Source organism: Nothobranchius furzeri, chromosome 4 (assembly GCF_043380555.1).
Source record: "Nothobranchius furzeri strain GRZ-AD chromosome 4, NfurGRZ-RIMD1, whole genome shotgun sequence".
NCBI lineage: Eukaryota > Metazoa > Chordata > Actinopteri > Cyprinodontiformes > Nothobranchiidae > Nothobranchius > Nothobranchius furzeri.
The window spans coordinates 13,441,805-13,459,706 of NC_091744.1; the positions used below are offsets into that span (position 1 = coordinate 13,441,805).

The 17,902-nt window shown below is 41.0% G+C and overlaps 1 protein-coding gene across 1 annotated transcript in view; it reads right to left on the reverse strand.

Moving 5' to 3' along the window:
• Positions 1-17,902, reverse strand: part of cntln (centlein, centrosomal protein) — a 127,378-nt gene that overhangs the window by 61,020 nt on the left and 48,456 nt on the right. Inside the window, exons 13-14 of the mRNA XM_015965167.2 lie at positions 12,874-12,990; positions 299-399 (exon numbers count right to left, since the gene is read on the reverse strand). Of these exons, the coding sequence (XP_015820653.1) occupies positions 299-399; positions 12,874-12,990 (218 nt within the window). The remainder of the gene's footprint in view (positions 1-298; positions 400-12,873; positions 12,991-17,902) is intronic.

Below are 17,902 nucleotides of genomic sequence, written 5' to 3' on the forward strand. Positions count from 1 at the left end.
TGCTGAATTAAAAAACATGCAGACCTCTCCATCATTAAAGGTAGTGTCTTATCATTTTCCCCCTTTCACTCTGGCTATAGATTCATTATGAGAATTGTAAAGAACATAGAAGTAACACACAACCTACTGAAAGGATTAAGTTAGCTTTTCAAGATTAAGTGAAAATGAAAAAGAAAAAAAAAATTGGTATAAATTGCCTGAAAACGTAAATCACACACAGTGATTTGAATTCAAATCAGTTTAAGCAGCACTGTTTCTCAAACCTAAAAATAATATTAATAAAAGAAAAAAGGTTCACCTTGATGATCTTTAGCCAGACACATGTGGAGCTCCTTCACTGTGGCCCGGTCCATTGCAGCCTGCACTCGCAGCATGTCTAGTTCCTCCTCCAGGCCAGCTCTACAGATACACACATTCTATAGATTATCTTTTAAAGATTGTTAACCCTCTGGAGGCAGGCATTGCAGATTAGCAACAGTTAAAACCTACCTACCTGGTTACTCCACATACGTATCTCATGAGCATTTTTAAACTCAGAAGTACCCCTGAAGGACTTAGTAGTTCGTCCTTTTATCTAAACTTATTTTGAGCCTGAGAGGGTTAAATGTAAAATCTTTAAAGAGCGGGTTGTCCAGTAATCGGAAGGTGGCAGGTCAGATCCCGGCTCCGACCAGAGAATGCTGCAGTTGTGTCCTTGGGCACTTAACCCGTCTTGCCTGCTGGTGGTGGTCAGAGGGGTCGGTGGCGCCAGTGTTCAGCAGGCCTCACCTCTGTCAGTGATGCCCCTGCCCCGGGGCAGCTGTAGCTACATGATAGCTCGTCATCATCAGTGTGTGAATGTGTGTGTGTGAGTGGGTGAATGACTGATTGTGTTATGAAGCACCTTGGGGGTTTGTAGAACACTAAGAAGGCGATACAGACTTTTTACCATTTAAATGACACATATATTTCATTACATCTGATAGATAAGGTAATTGTAATGCTTTGAATTTTAGGAATAATTCATTATCAAGAAAAAAGGGACAAACAGATAAATGTCTAACCTGTATTTTATATCTTTCTCAGTAAAAAAAAAACCCCGCTTGCACTAAAGGTTTATCTGTATTAATGTATTTTTTTTTAGTTAAAACGACATATCTCCTGAGCAAATAACTTGTTACAACCTTTATAAATGCAGTCTTTACAGATCTTTAAAGAATGTTTCACTCACACATTTTTACTGTGCTGGCCAAAAGAAAAGAAGAGATGGCACGGTGAAGAAATTAACCAATTAAAATGCTTTTTAACTAATCTGAAAACCAAAGTGACAAGCAACATGAAAAGCTGAGGTAGGAAAGGTAAACTGTACTCTGTGTGTGTCTTAACCGTGTACCCAATTACCTCTCTGCAATTAGCTTGATTCCTGCTAAAGGCTAATTATGTGGAGCCATGCTCTAGTATTTGCACTTTCAAGTTATTATTAGGACCCCAACTGTAGTCTGTGGAGGATTCACACAGGTCCACTGAGACTAGCATACCTGAAACACACACCTAATTTCCCTCCCCTCTGCTCCACAGAGTCAGGGAAAAACACAAGAATCAAACTCCAACTATTGCAGTGGCATTCTGAACCTCATTACAAAAGGTAGGTCTTCCTTCTGACTGACTTCATACAGGGATAGTTTGGATCTTTTGAAGTGAGTTTTTATTGGAAGGCTATAAAAAATAAAAAACGTACCCATTGCAATTTCTCTTTGACTGACTTCAGGCTGGAGAAACGGAGATTGTTTTTTTCTAGACAAATAAACTAATGGCTAAACTAAACAGGACCAAGGATTCCAATGAGGAATATCGCCATCCTAAAAAAACTCTAGTCTCAAACTCTTATAGAGTGTTAAAATTTCATTAAAAATGTTATAAAACTAAAACTAGAAGTGTTACACATAACGCAAGAAGGGCAAGAGCATATGAAGTGCTACAGCTAGCTAGCGCAGATGCTAGCTTCTGTGGCAAATGACCATAGAATTCTATGAATTTGATAATGTAATGCTAAATGTACAGTAGTTTATTAAAACATCTTTTCATCACTGTGACTTTTTAGGTATTTGATTCATTTTAAGATGGAAACAACTTTTGGTTTAAACCCTACTTTGACTAGATGTTAGCTTATCAGTCCAGTCAGAACAAATCCAATTTTTTTCCATTTTTGGGCTCTTAAAAAGCTTCTTACAACAGGTAAAATATTAAAGCTTCCTTCCGGAGTATTTCTCTTATCCGATGGCACCATCTAGTGGCTGACAAGCGTATCACACAAAAACACTGTTCCTCTGTTTTTTTTAAGATGGCGACTTCACGTTTCTGTTTATAAATGTGCTTCTGTAGCCGACAAACAGCTAAAACACGTTGTTTTACGAGTATTATTCTCATGTCATGTTGTGTTTTCATAAATTTATATTTTAGAGACTTTCTTGTCCGTGAAAAGTTCATCAACTCTGCATCAGCCGAGGTATTCCTCAAATTTGAAGCGTCTAAGCGGTAGTCTAATACTATTGTTAGTTCTAGTCGGCGCTCAGTTTCCTACTGCACGGAGCTCTGCCGGGCACGGGGCGTGCTTAGCACACAAAAAAAGACGTATTGCTTATATTATATCACAGTACATGATAAGATAATCACTTTTACGGATTTCTGACAAATCTTACATAATTTCTGAAAGAGGAAAACTCCAGAAAGCGGCTTTAAGTGTCTATAAACTTTATAAGAAACCCCACTTTAAAAAGATTTGCACAATCAGTTTGGAGCATGTTTTATCAGAAAGTGTTTAGGCTATACATTTGTAACTGGTGCCATTGGAAATGTTGAGAAGCATACAATAATTGAACCTACACTAGTCCCCTGAATCAGCCAATTTAATTTTCTTCATATGCATTTGCACACAAAAATTTCATCATAAAAAAATACTGCCATAGTACAAGAAAAGGAAGTAATAACTACTGTAATCACAGAGTGCAGAGGCCTGGTCTAATGGTTAGACAAGGCTCAAATAAGTACACAAATGGCTCTCGCCCAGAGGGTGAGGAAGCAGATGGATACGTGTCGCTTCTGTATAGATTTTCCTCCATAAATGAACCCAAGTCGATGAGGCACCAGAACTGCCTTGTGTGTCCAGGCTGGTAATGGGACCAGTGAGCTGAAATAAACAGTATGTAGAGAAAGCCTTCTTCATCTCATGTTTCTCTTTTATGCCTTTTCAGATGCTGATAGTATTGACGTTGAACCAAAGTTCATGTGAAAAGCATTCGGTTTTGTTGAAGGATACGTAGTTTCTCAAATAGGAAAGAGATTGCATTTCAAGCATTACTTTATGAAGATGGAATACCATAGTATCCTCATTTACAACAACACTGCGTCTGTCTGTAGTTAGTGCTTTGTCTGCAAAAGATGGAGGATATGTTCCAACAATAGATGTTGTGAAGGCAAAAACACCTGTTTTGAGTATGAATCGGGTTATTTGTGAGGAAGAAAATGATTTAAAACTAATATAACAAATATATTTAAATGTTTTAGGTTCAGTGCTCTAAAAGCTCTGTTTGGGGTGTTGTTAATAGGCATGGTTCCATTGTCGGAACTTTGGGGTAAATTCTGGGAGGGTGAAATTGAACAGGAGATTTGGTGGCTCCTCTCAGCTGTTGTGTCTCCACAAAATTCAGCATTTTTAGGATTTTGAACAGATGTCAGCATATTGAGTGCGTTTACATGCAGCCAGTAATCCTTTTAAAACCCGAATATTCACAATAACCCAGTTCCGCACGGCCATTAGAGGTGTGAATCTTCACTTGTCTCCCCATTCGATTACGATTATTGGGTCAACGATTCAATTCGATTCGATATCACGATGCATCACGATTATTTCATATTGATTTGTTTTCATCGATAAATAGAAGATGTCAGATAATTGCTTTTTATTTTTTTATCTAAAACGTAATTGACACAACCTGTCATCCCTCAAAAGCTCTCCATTCACAACAGGTTAGGACAAAACATTTTAAACATTTAAGAAGATTAAACAAAGTAAAACATCTGTTTCCTCGTTCAACACCACGCCTCAGGCTGAGAAAAACACGCTTTGCAAAAACTCACAAAATCTAAAAATATACTGAAAACCTACAGGACACATAATGTAATAATAAAATCCATAATGGGATCATATATGAGTGTTTAATGTCTCTGAGCAGCTCTAGAGTCAAATATGTATGCCACAGTTGAAGGGTGTCAGAAATAACACCAAATGAAATGTTTGACTTAGTTTTATTTGAACCCAGTGGTTCGTTTCTGAAATGTTGGAGAATGAATCAAGTTCTGTTTGATGCAGAAAATAATAAAACATAAAACAAATTCTAAACTTCCAATAATATTTGAGATGTGTGTTTTATTCTTTCTGATAATAACACCAGCAGAAGGCTGTGGGCTGGATTAGGATTAAATTACCCAGCTGATGGATCTCCTTCACTAACCAGCAAACTACAAACTTTTCCACTAACCTGTCCTGTGTGACCCTCACCATGTAACCCTCATGTCCATGCTGTCTCTGGAGGAGCTGATAGGAAACAAGACCTGTAACCTAAAATGAACCAAAGCTTCCTCCCAGTTTCTCTTTAAGCTGAATTTAACATCAGTTTATCATCATGAAACAAAAGAATAAAGTGGAACAAGAACTTCTATCTTCTATTTCTCTCTCCTTTTAACTTCTCCGTGTCCCTAAATAAAAGAGACAGATGATCACGCTGCAGCCGCCGTCATTGACCCCGCCCCCTCCCCAAGACCAGATCTCCCTACATTACAACACTCGGTCTGGCTGAGCGCTTCCAGGAGAAATAATAATTAAATTATGAAAATAATAATGCGTGTTTGGAGGAGCGTCCTCCGATCCTCTCTCTTGTGTGAGCAGACAGTGTCTCTCTCTCTCTCTCTCGGTCGCTGATCGAGCGAGCGGAGTGCGCAGCACGACAACCCGCTCAATTAACATAATTCACGGCCCAAATCCAACAGAACTGGTCGGGCTGATTCGGTTCCGGTTTGGTCTCGGGTGACAACTCTAGCGCTCAGCCCTGCAGTACCACATTAAGGCGGAGGTAAATGTGGAGGACGCTCACTTGGACAGATTTGGATGCGGCGCTGGTGCCGCTGTTAAAAAAAACAAAACTACATTCCACTATAATCGATTATGGCGTATTCTTCTACTATGCAGAATCGTTTATGTCCGCATCCCGATGCATCGATTATTTGATTATTTTCCTCAGCTCTAACGGCCATGTAAACACCGCCAAAAACCCGGATATGCTCATAACCGGGTTTTTAAAAACCCGGTTACTACACCTGGGGTAACCCTTTTCTAACCCGAATGTTTGGTCGTGTAAACGCATATCGGGATATCCCCATCAAAGCGTGTGTTCTGCGCATGCTCTGTTCGCAAGGAATCTTGGTCTTTTGAGTAGCGAGACGTCTTGTATGCACCAGAACACCGGAAGTAAACAACAAGTTGGGAGCAACATGGCGAGTCACGGCACAGCACCACACTTTTGGAGTGACGAGGAAACTAAGGCCAAAAAACGCGGTCGCTATCTCTTCCGAACTGGGAAACATGTTGTTGTTTTCACGGATACCGGAACAAGAAGAACCGGAAATGACGCATATTGCGTCTGGACGTAGTCCATACGTCCTGACGCTACCCCAACATCCGCATTTAAATCGGGTTATGCAAGTTAGGGGTAACTTTCTATTTATGCTTGTAAACGGGTTATTCTGATCAACTAAGAAACCCGAATACCGACCTTTACCCTATCATAACCCGGATATTGGCTGCATGTAAACGTAGTCAATGTGACAGCTTTGGCTGTCCCTAGTAACATCTGCATCTGCTAATGTCCTTTCCTACTCAGGTGCATTACAACCAATCAGTGAGAGTTAACCAAACGTTCTGCTCAGCTACTCCACCGGGCCACTTTAAGTATCTGCCTCTGTTAAGGTACTCCGGAAATTCCCGTAAATACCCTGTTTGGCCAGCCCAGTGATGTGGAGATACGTGCATGCCGGGAAGTTACAGTAAAATTACCCTGAAGTTCAGACAGTGGAAACACGCCTATTGTGTTTTTTTACATGAGATTTATTTCAATGTTTATAGAAGTGATACTATTATAAGACAGGAGTTTAGTTTTGGGTTAGATCAACAGATCTAAAAAAAAAAAACAAAAACAAGTGTGACAGTAAAATTTGGTTAACTTGATCAATTACTCAAATGTCAGAATTTTCATTAATTTACATTGAAACACAAATTTATTTTATTTTTTCAAACATACAGTATACTAATTGCATTTTTACTGTCTATACTGGAGACAAAGGCTGATAAATCTCATTTCACTAAATGGAAAAAAAGTCTATTCTTTTTCAGCTTGTTGCTTCATTAATCACAAAATCCTTTTGTAGGCAAACGAGTGAATGAGGATCTAAAACTAGAGGCAACAGCCGGGTCATCTGTTTGGTAATGATGCGCTCTACACAGTACGCCTTTGTCTCCTGCTGCTCTCTTTGCCCCTATTTTAATAAACATTCTCACTTTCATGTGGTGCTTCAACGTCAGCCCTGAGCTATCCACTCCACGTCATTTGATCTCATCTATACCTGCGCCGTGCTGAACACAGCTGAAAGCGCTAACTGCTAACCGTCATTCACAAGGGTGCACAACACATCTGCTGTGGCCATTGTGCTTCATGAGCCATCTTCCTTCTCTCTCTGCACATCAAAGCTCAGAGAAAAGAGTGGAGGAATACAACGAGAAAGTGAAAACACCACCGGCATTTTCATCATGGGGGAAAAACTCTTAAGATTGGGGAAGGGATTCCCCCAAGGTTGAACTGAGGATACAGGGCTGCTCGTTCATGGACAGATTTGGGTGGATAAGTCACTGCTGTCAGCAGAAAAGGTAACTGCTGGAGTTAACATTCTCCATGATGTATTTTAGCAGAGGGCAGTGCAGCAGCAGGTGCTCGATCTTACAGCTATTAGAAAGATATATGAGAATTTAGCAGAGATTTTAATTTGAATACATATACAAAAAAATATGAAAGTACTATTTTAAACAGCACTTTGTTGTAGTTAGGAGTCAAAATAAAAGACAGTAGGGCTGCACAATATATCGTAAATATATCGTTATCACGATATCAGCATGCACAATATGCATATCGCAAAGAACAGATAAATATCGCAATGAATGGTCAGCTCAAATGTTTGCTACACATAATGCATTCTGTCAATCAAATGGAAGCATGATGTTTTTTCTAACAACTAAATAAAGCTCTTCATCCATTTGGCCAACTGGGTGGGTTCTCATAGGTTAGATGCCCACCCCCGAGACAAAAAAACGCCTTTTGACTTAATTTTGATGGTTAGCAAACACCTGAGTTAGCCTTGTTCTGCTCTTTCTGCTGATTCTGCTTTTCCCGGGATCCACTGATTGCGTTTTCTTGTTCATTTTCTTTTTCCCTTTCCTCACATCTTTTGCGTTTCTCATTTTTATGAATTTTAATTTCTTTGTTTTGATTATTTTTGTTCCTGAGTTATGTTTTTATTTATCGCAAGTAATATCGTCATCGCAATATTAATCACTGTTATCGAACATCGCAGGTTTTCCTAATATCGTGCAGCCCTAAAAGACAGTAAACATAAAGATATATTTGCTGAACTAAATATGAATAAATCAGCTCTAAATGCTTTTAACTTTCTGTTACAAGACATTTGTAGGACCCCTCAGCTTGATTGCATGCTGAAGTTTAGATCATAATTCTAAGAGTAAAGATGTGTTCTTTAATCTTCAACATTTTAAATGATTTTCCAAATATCTAATGAGGGAAAACTCCCTTTTTGTCTCATTTATAAACATGCATAAATCATTCTGTTTGTGTTTGCTTGCATGTGTGCCCCTCCTCCAACTAAGCCCTGGTCCAAAGGGCAAAAGACTCTCATTACTTCTAATACCATTTAGCAAATAAAGATGAAAGGAAAAGAAACGGTGGAATATGGGGAACATTAGGGCAAACTTTATTTAGAGTCAGCGTCACTTATTGGGGAGGTTCACATCCATAATGGTCACTCTCTACAGAGGAGCAGTGCAAATGATCTCAGAGGCTTTTTCCCCAGTAATGGTTATCTAATTTATGCTTTGATGTCGTCCGAGTGTGCAATCTCTAGTCTGAGGGTGTTTATTCTGTTTATGGAGCCTAAATAATTCCTGCCTCTTTTTACCAAAAGACCTTTAACAACAATTAACAAGGCCGGACCAAGAATGCCGCAGACAGATGCATAATGAGGCAGATAAAACGATCACACTGCAACTTTCCTACCCTACCCTGCCCAGCAATGTACCACAACCCAAGGAAAATCAGTCTCGGTGTCAGTTAGTTTATTTGTGGCTTTTGCCTAAAGCCCAGAGAAGACTAAGAGATCCTACAGAGTTTCAAAAGTCTAGAGTGTCTAGTTTTGCCAGTTGTTTCAGTCATGGTTAAAGTCTAAAGGAGTGAGTCCAATTAGACTGTCGGCAGAATGAAAAGGTAAAAACACAAGTGACTCCCAACTGCAAAGAAAATTCAGAACATGAGGGAGCTAGCATGTGTGGTTTTAAAAGAAATGTCTTCCCGAGTTAGCCACAGAAACACTGAAGTCCTCCGTAAGCTGAGGTAGACTCGAGTATTCGTGATTAAAGCTTCTCAAGATAGCGTTAGATTAGTATTAAAACAGCCTTTATGAACGTGTGAACCCTAAAATGATGTGTTTCTCAAGCGTCGTCTACAAATGGTGTTTAGTGAATTCACGTTTCAGTCTTCCAACACAGATGTGGTGTTGTCAATCTATTATGAAAACAGGCTCTAGAGTAAAAAAAATAAAAAAGCTTTTAATACCACCCAAGCATTTCTTTTGAAGACAGCTACAACAAAACTTTAAAACTTGGTGATTCAAAAGCTCCACCTAGGCTGTGACCCATGTGTTAACAGTTCCTACCAGAAGGACATGCTTCACACCTTTCTTCCTGCTTCTGCTGTACTTCCATGACAGTGTGACAGAGCTACAACCACGTCTGGCATGGTTACCGCAACATTCTTGGTTGGTATGTTATTTTATGTTGGAGAAACACTTTTACTCTACTCAACTCTCATTACTACGATCTTCCACTTAGTTATGAAAAAATGATGAAGTCGATGCATTGATACTCAAAGTTAATTGTATTTATCATAAGCAATACCTCTTGAAAAATTCCCTTGTGTTGTAACCTCTGGGGTGTTTTCTATTGCTTAAACAACCTGCAGCTGTCTATAAAAATAAATATAAATTGGTAATATTTTTAGTGTAATCGTTTAAATTATTATTAACTCAGATGTGAATACATTTACCAATGAAGCAAAGCAAACAACTGCAAAAACAACAATCAAGCTGATTGGTTTTCTACAAGCCTATTAGCAACAACGCTGTATTCAAATGAATTCAGCCAGCTGTTTATTTAATTTTTTATTTTTAACTCTGAGCCCTTTCAGTGTTTAGTCTTATATCTTGCTTATCTGTTTAAGTGCCTTCTTTTCCTGACTTTATTTGTGTTTTCTTGGGTCTCGTCATCTTCTAACGGTATGTCCATGTCTGATTATGTTTCTTTTTTCAGTCATTAAATGAACAACAAATCTTTGAATGTCTTACTTAGCTGTTGGCAAGTAAACTGCTGTCCCAAAGAAAAGTATAATTTTGACAAGATGTTCTTTAGCTAAAAGAAAAAAAGTGAAATACCATTTCATGCCTCTTGGTGAAGTTTTGGATCCAAAGATAGATGAATACCATTTGGTGTTTCCACAATCGAGTACCTGAACAGGGGTGGATGCTCAGAATGGCCCAGTGGCTTTGCTAAGTGAACTTTTGGTTGATTTGCGCTGATTAGTTGTAACTCAGTAGAAAATTAATCGTCAAATGTCACCAAAACAATAGACATTTGTGAAATCGGAAGAGTTGCTCGTGAAGAAGAATGGAGGGAAAAGAAAATAAGCAGTGCTCAAGGACACCACAAAAAAGTGCTACGCCCTCTGTTGTCCTAGCAAATTCTGCTGCCTGCGCCGAAGTTCACATGTGAAAACCTTTTGTGTGCGTCTCTCTGTTGCGGAGCTCACGGAGAAGAATACATCAGGCTTTATTGAGCCATCTTATCTCTCCATTTCTCCTCACCCAAAATTTTCTCAGAACTCCTTTAGTTGAAACACGACTATTGTGTCATTAAACTGAGAGAGCATAATGATTATAAAGCACTCAACCACACAGTGTCTGTATGTCATCTAAAAAATCTGATCAGATACATTTCCCTCCTTAATCTATTTTAAAGGTTTGGAGACAAGGAGGTTGAAGGGTGTTTAGGTTTGAAAACAGTCTCTTAACATCGTGGGGACCCACAGTGCAGGAGTCACCACGGCAATATTCATTGTGGGAAATGGTCATCCGGGCATCAAAACGCTGTTTTACAGGTGCTGTAAACATCTGCAAAAGATATGACAGGGAGGAGAGAAAATGAGCTTTTAAAGAGGGAATCGCCTGCCACTTGGAATTTAGAGCTCTAAATTTTTCAGCTGCTACATGTTAATTAGTCATTAGTGGATCATTGCTAATACGTATCTAGCATAACCTTCAAAAGCACAATTATAACAGTCCGGTCAATGGAAAACAAGCTTTAAGTGCCTGCCTCATGAGATTCCTGTAATCTACTTTGTCTTAAAGGAAACTCCAGCTTTTTCAAGCTCGGATGACGTTTTAGAAAAATGACGGTTGTGTTTTGTAGGTTAAGTCAGTGTGGATAAGAAAGCTTTGATCAAACCCCACAATCCCTCCAGCATAATTCTCCCAACAGGTAGAAAATGCAGAGTAGCACATAGAAAAAATGACTTTGACAACATTGGGTGTATGTACAGTATGTAAAAAGTCCTGGGTGGACATATTTTTGGAAACACAAGTTTAAAGAGCTCAGACAAGTTTACTTTGCACCAGCCACCCGGGTAAGAAGAGGTCCTTGGGTCAGCAGTGGAGGAAATGAGGTGGAGCTGGTCAGGGGCACAAAGAGGGGATCAACACTAACCCCAACGGACGGTGCAGATTCACCGCTAGGAAAAAAGCCAGCCGCTCTAGGTCCCTTGTGCTTTTCCTTGCAGGTCAGGTCCAAGGACCCTGCATGCTCACTGTTCACCCTGCCCTAAAACCATTGAGGCTCTGTTCAGTTCTAGTCGTGGCCAGGCAGGCTGGCGGATGGACATCCCATAACAGGCAGCATCGGCGGCACTAGGGCTGCTAGTCTGTAATTAGCTCGGACAGCTCAGGCTCGGAGAGAGGCAGCCGGGCTATATCATAATGAGCTCAGCTGGGATTAGGAGGACAGGGCAGTGGGGGTGAGCAGAGGGGAAAGTAGAAGAGGGGGGCAAGTACCAGAATTCTGGCCTCAACCTACTGCAGAATCACAGAGGGCCGGAGGGAGGCAACTGGGAAGACAAGTAGAAAGAGGGGAAGAGTAGCGTACAGGAGACAGGATAGAGAAGGAGAGAGGTGAGGAGAGGTGAAGGTGGGGGGAAGAGGTGGAGAGAAACCGACTGTGGCTTTAGGCCAAGCTTTATGCAGTATCACATAGGGTCACTGTTTTAGGTGCAGTTAGGGATTTTTTCTCTAGAACAAGCAAAACAATGTTTACATCTTTAAAAGAAATAAAAGATAAGGAGTTTACACAGAAGGAAGACAAAATAAAATATATTTCAAAATATGTTTGCAACAAAGTAAACTGGCAAGTTTATGTCTGCAGGCATGTCGCTGTGTTTGCTTGACATGTGTCATTAACAGGAGGTGCTCTTGCAAACACCTGCACAGGGCTCGGTGAACATCCTGCATCTTGACAGAGAAAAGGTTTGTGAGAGTAACTGTTGAGGCTGCAGGTGTTCTGCTCTGTATCTACAATCCAGTTCTATCTGGCTTTGTTTTCCAACTATATAATGGAGCTCCAGTTTTACTGATCCAATCACAAATCATTTAGCATGCAAGAGCATAGTGATGAAATTGTAACCACGGTTTAAAAAAAAGTCCCACATTTAGCATCACCCTTTTTTAATTAATTTACTAATAAAACTTAATTTTGTTATGTTACTAAAAGCTGTGAGTAAACTACAGACACAGCACCCCAGAGGTAAAGACAGCTGTAAAGTGCACTGGAGATTAACCCCCTCCCCCAGAGGGAATATTATATTTCTATGAAATTGCACCAATGTGTTGAACTTTTTTTAAATGTGGTCTCTCTCTGTACAATGTGAGGAGAGAAAGTCATTGTGATAAGAAAGAAACGGCAAACCTGATGAAGTGATGTGGTTAAAGAGCGAGCAGCTGTGATTCCCTTTCTAACAATAATCATGCCTTCGTACCGTTTCCTTCCTACAAGTGCTTCCACTCTTGGTTAAGGTAATGTCATTAAAACAGTACAGAAGACCATAGTTTGGCATATTCAGTACTTGTCAGTGTAACTTTTGTGCTTTCTTCACAAAGAGACTTACATCCTGCAAGTTTCTGTATGAATTTCAGACAGCCAGTTTTACAAATGAGTAGAGTCTAATGATCTTGCCTTTGCCCCTGCTGGCTGGTAATGATGTAGCAGACTAGATGGATGATGTGAAGCTAGGAAGGGCAAACTCAAAATTTAACACCCACAAAAAGGTACATTGCAAGTGTGTATCTGAGAGAGAGTGAAAAAAACCCTCATTTTTAAAAACAAATGTGTGTACATGCACGACATTATCCAGAACTGCTATCTATGTTTCATGGAGGTGATTTTAAATGCAGGTTGCTTACTTTTCAGTGGAAAGTTTCCTGGTCAGGCTTTTCAAGTAGGCCAGCTCATTCCACACAGCATCACTGTCTTCCTGTCGTAGCTGCCATGACTGTGCACGCTGTTTCCTTGCACCCGACCTGGACAGACACACACACGCACACACGCACACACGCACACGCACACACACACACACACACACACACACACACACACACACACACACACACACACACACACACAAGGAATGAAACAACGTATTCTGTATGACCAGAAAAGTTTAAATGTAGAGGCGAGCAAATGCAAGCATAAAAACTGAACCAACGGCTCCACATAAACATGGAACACAAACGCATAACAAGGGAAAAATGCTGGAACACCTAGCTGCCTTTGGCAACTCGCATGGGGGTAACGGGGCCCCTTAGTCTCACTCTGGTTTTGTTATTCAGCCATATTTAGCAGTATTCAAATGAGCAGCCTTGACTTTGACATTTCTGTGGCGAATCACACACTTATGCATGTTTGCTTAAAGCTCAGGGCACTGCCCGTGTGGCAGGGCAGTGGAGCATTCCCTGTGTGCCATGCAAATGTAAACAGTGGCAAAAACACACTCACAAACGAGGTCGTTCAAATGTCTACACCTCACTTATGAATACTTAATGGCACTTTGTGCTTCGTAGCAGCCTCCTCTGCTGACACCCCTCCACTATACACACACACACATATACACACACCCAACATCCATGCACACAATCACCTTCTCACACAGCCTAAAATGAAACATATTTAATTCCTGTTAGCCCTCGACTTGCACACAAATGTAATTTTTTTGTGAGAAAAGTGCAAATCGCTCATCAGTGTGATTGAAGTGTGAAACCAGATGGTCACTGCCATCACAGAGTTCTTCTCTTGTGGTCAATATTGGCTATGTGGTCATGCTAACACTATAGTCCCTGGTCTCTGGGACGTGGAGGCTTCAGTGTATCAGCAAATGTTTTCATTTAATACTGCAACTGCCACTGAGAGCAAAGCCGACTCAGTAACACGTGCACGTGACTGTATATTGTGTGTCCCAAGGGCTATCTGATGAAAAGTCTATGCAGTCTTTATGACGAGATGAAACAGATAGTCCGCTTTGAGCACATACAAGCATGAAAGTAAATGACTGCCTTTTACAACTCTGTTTTAATTCTCTCAATGTGACTTTTAGTAGAATATCCAATGCATCTGTTAAGAAATGTGCATGAAGCCATCCAAAGTCAGGGCAAAACTGGATACATTTTAATTTGTTTACAGTGGGTTTAAAAGCTGTTGAACATGGAACCAGGAGGGAGCTATCTCCTTCTGGCCCCAGTGCACATCCCCCTATGGTATCCTAGTTTCCATTATTAAGCAGGAGGAGATAGAAAGAACTTTTCCACGCTGCTGCAGCTAATTGCTTTGAATCAGGGGGAATCTGTTTATGGGCGCAACTTTGATCAGTGTACGGATGCTTTAATAACCTTTAATTTTATTTGCTCACCCCCATCGTCCCTAGTCTGATTAAAAAAAAACTTTTCCCCTCTCCAATATAAATAAGTAGTTGGCTTTTTTCCTATCTCTTTCACACCATTTTACAAAAATATGGTGATGCACTAATGTTGAATGGCAGCGTGGTTTCAATGAGACTGACCAACCACACACTGCCTGCATACTGACTAGCAAACTGACTTTTAGTCTGTGTTGTGATTGGTTGGTATTTGTATCCTGGGTGGTACTGATTATTATTACACAAGATGATGACATCATGCTAGGCCTGCTGCAACCAATAGTCTTTAAGTTGCTGACCAAAAAAATGTAAATGAGATCAATAAAACCAGCAATGTATAATAAATTATTTAACCCTCCCACTGCCCTAATGGGTGTGACCCCGCGAGGAAAGTTGACCATTGAGCAGGGTTGATGGTTTATCCCTTGGGTCCACGTGGCAGGAGTGAGGAGTGAGCACCACCTCACCCCTGCCACATGGACCTCAAGGGATAAAGCATCAATCCTGCTCAATGGTCAACTTTCCTCATGGGGTCACCCATAAAGACAGTGGGAGGGTTAAATGGGTGTTCAGGCTATTTTGAAGCATTGTTCTGTGTAAGTTACACAAAATTATTATCTTACCCACTGAAGATAGCTTCCCAAAAAATAAAACCTCTGCCAATTACATGGTTCGGACCGAAAGTAACAATTGGACTATCTGGTTGTTGGTCTCGCCAAACCACCACACTTCTGCACTTCCCTGAGTCCTCCGTTCATCATGTACTTAGCAACAGTGTGAGAAGTTCGCAGATCAATGATATCAGGGAAAGAGAAACAGCTGGCTGCTACCACTTCATCTTCAGGACAAACTACCAGAGTCCCAAAAAAATAAAAACACCACTTGAAATCTTTTTTCCTCTGGCAATGCGGTGTCTGGTTCCAGCAGAAGCATCTCAAGGAAGATACCCGAGGGGAGAGGTGAGTGTTCCATGACCGTCTTTGCATTCAAAAGCTAGCTCGTTCTGCAGATTCGCTTGTCCTACTGGGACACAGGATTGTATCTGTCTATGCAGCTGATACAGATTGCCATGAAAAAATTCTGATTTTGGTGACACTTTAGATTCCTTGTGAGGCGTAAGGACAAGCTGAGCAAACAATACATACATGGATGGAAAAATGAACCATTATCTTTTGCTCTTTCACACAAAAGTAGGAACGAAAACTAATCTCCTTTCAAAAAGGCAACAACACAGCAGGGAAGCTACAATGAGATCCCTAACAAGCTCAAAATGCAATGAGACAAGTCTTATCCCAACTGACTTGTTAGGGCCCTGATTTTCTCACACTAATGGGAGTTTTTAAATCATCGTCTATTGTCTCTCATTCAGGCCAGCCAGTGGGTTTAATGGCTGTTTAAAGATGTGGTCTAATGCCAAATGAATGCCAACATCAGAACATTTGGTGAACCGCTGATGTCAAAAAAGGCTCTGACTGACAAAAGCTCCCAAGCACATCAAATTGTTTATAAAATACACAACCGCTTGCCTAAGGTCTTCTAAACATTAAAGTAAAGACCTTATATGTCTCATGCTACTCAGTAATAATGTGTTCTTCTCACATAATCAACATTATTGTACACACGCACTGTTTTAGCTGGCAGAAAATGTCACTGATGATGTGGTGAAATGTGTCACAGCGGTGTTTTGTGGCGTTCAGGTTCTGTTGACATCTCTGTCTTTGCTCTCACCGTCTCAGACACATATGCTGCTGAGCTGCGCTGAGCTGACATGAGCCGAGTCAAGCCCAGGGCTGAATATGCTTTCTCCCTCATTCCACTTTCACACGGGCTCACGTTGCACCGCTGTTTTCTTTAATTAACCCAGAGAGAAAACAGCTGATGAAGTTAACGCTTTACTCCCGCATGGCCATCAAATATATGCACTTTTACCTACACTCTAAATGGCTTCAGTGGTGACGGGTTGACGACAAAAGAATAGACATTGGCAGATAAAATTAAGGATCCAAATGTGAGTTTTATATACATATAGTCATATTTAAGGTAAGATGCTGTGGTTTCTGGTGAGGATAACAGGTTGCGAGCAGGAAACGGCCCTATTCTCTCCCCTCCCCAACACTCTCCACCCTCCACAGGCCTTCTCAAACACCGTGCACCCTCAGGACCAGACACCTCCAGCCTCTGGCTCTCACATCTTAATGAACGCTGAGGGAGGAGAGACGCAGAAGCACACATACACTTGGCACAAAACGGCACAAATTGACTGGGCTTAGAACCTCTGAGCTTTTCAAAGGCAGAGGGAGAAAATTTTCCTGCATTCCCAAATCCAGCACTCGGGTCTTGTCAGACAACATGTGGAGAGGATTGGAGCCCCGAGATCACTAGTGAGAGGTTTCAGAGAGTATTTGTGTTTCATATAGGTTTTTAACATAGGTTCAATTCAATTCAATTCAAAGATACTTTATTACTCCCAGAGGGAAATTAGAGTTTCAGTACACACTATTCTGAGATCAGACATACATACACAGGCATAGACACATGACAAGAATTGGTGACTGTGGTCATTCGCAACCCGAGTCGCGCTACCTTAGTAGAGATCAGAGTGTTTATATGTGAGGATTGAGTCAGGTGGAGGGAAAAAAAGGCACTTCAGAGTTACCCTCCACAGGGAGGGCAGCTTTGCTATGCAAAAAACACCTCAGACAGAAATGCAACAGACTTTAGACATTACACAACATAAGTAGGGTTGGGGACACATCAGTGCATGCAGCCGCAAAAGCAGCGCTTGTCACCTCCGTTTGGACGGGGGAGGGAGGTAGTTGGGTTTAGAAAGCACAGTGACTCCTGGAAACGATTCAACGGCCTTCACCGGTCGCAGTCCCGCCCAGGCTGGGATAGGGAGACAGAGATGCCATGGCGAAGGCAGCATTCCACATTTCTTCTGAGGGGGAGTAATCACTTCAGCCTCACAGGCCCAAGTGCACCAGATTCAGATAAGAACTTGTTTTGGGACCAGACAGAGATAATTTCCTCTCTGCCTTAAAGTTTCGTTGGTCCTCAACCCCTCTAAATATCCAATATCCAATAATGGCGTAATTAATCTATCACAATCCGTGCTGATACGTCAACTTTCTCCTTGATCGAATCCACCTTCTGTGCCAGAGTCTGAATCTCAGCCACAGTTCCAAGTTTACAACTCATCTCGACAATTATATGAGTTTGTGCGTTCACAGCGCGGTGTAATCCGTCCCTGAGCTCTGGGATTGAGCCAATATTCCTCGACAGCTCATTAACTTTCCGGTAAGCCAGGTAACCACTCAGGCCAAAAAGCAAGAAACCTAACACCAACACCACGAATATCCAGACGTCTTCAGAATCCTCTACAGACAGTTGAGAGAGGTAGATCAGGTTCCACTGTTTACAGGAGTCCATGATATACCCAGCTGGCTCTGTCCCAGAGGGGCATCCAGGAACCCCTTCTCCCGTTCTCATCGTTGAAAAAATTTTGTCAATTGCATTGAGAGACA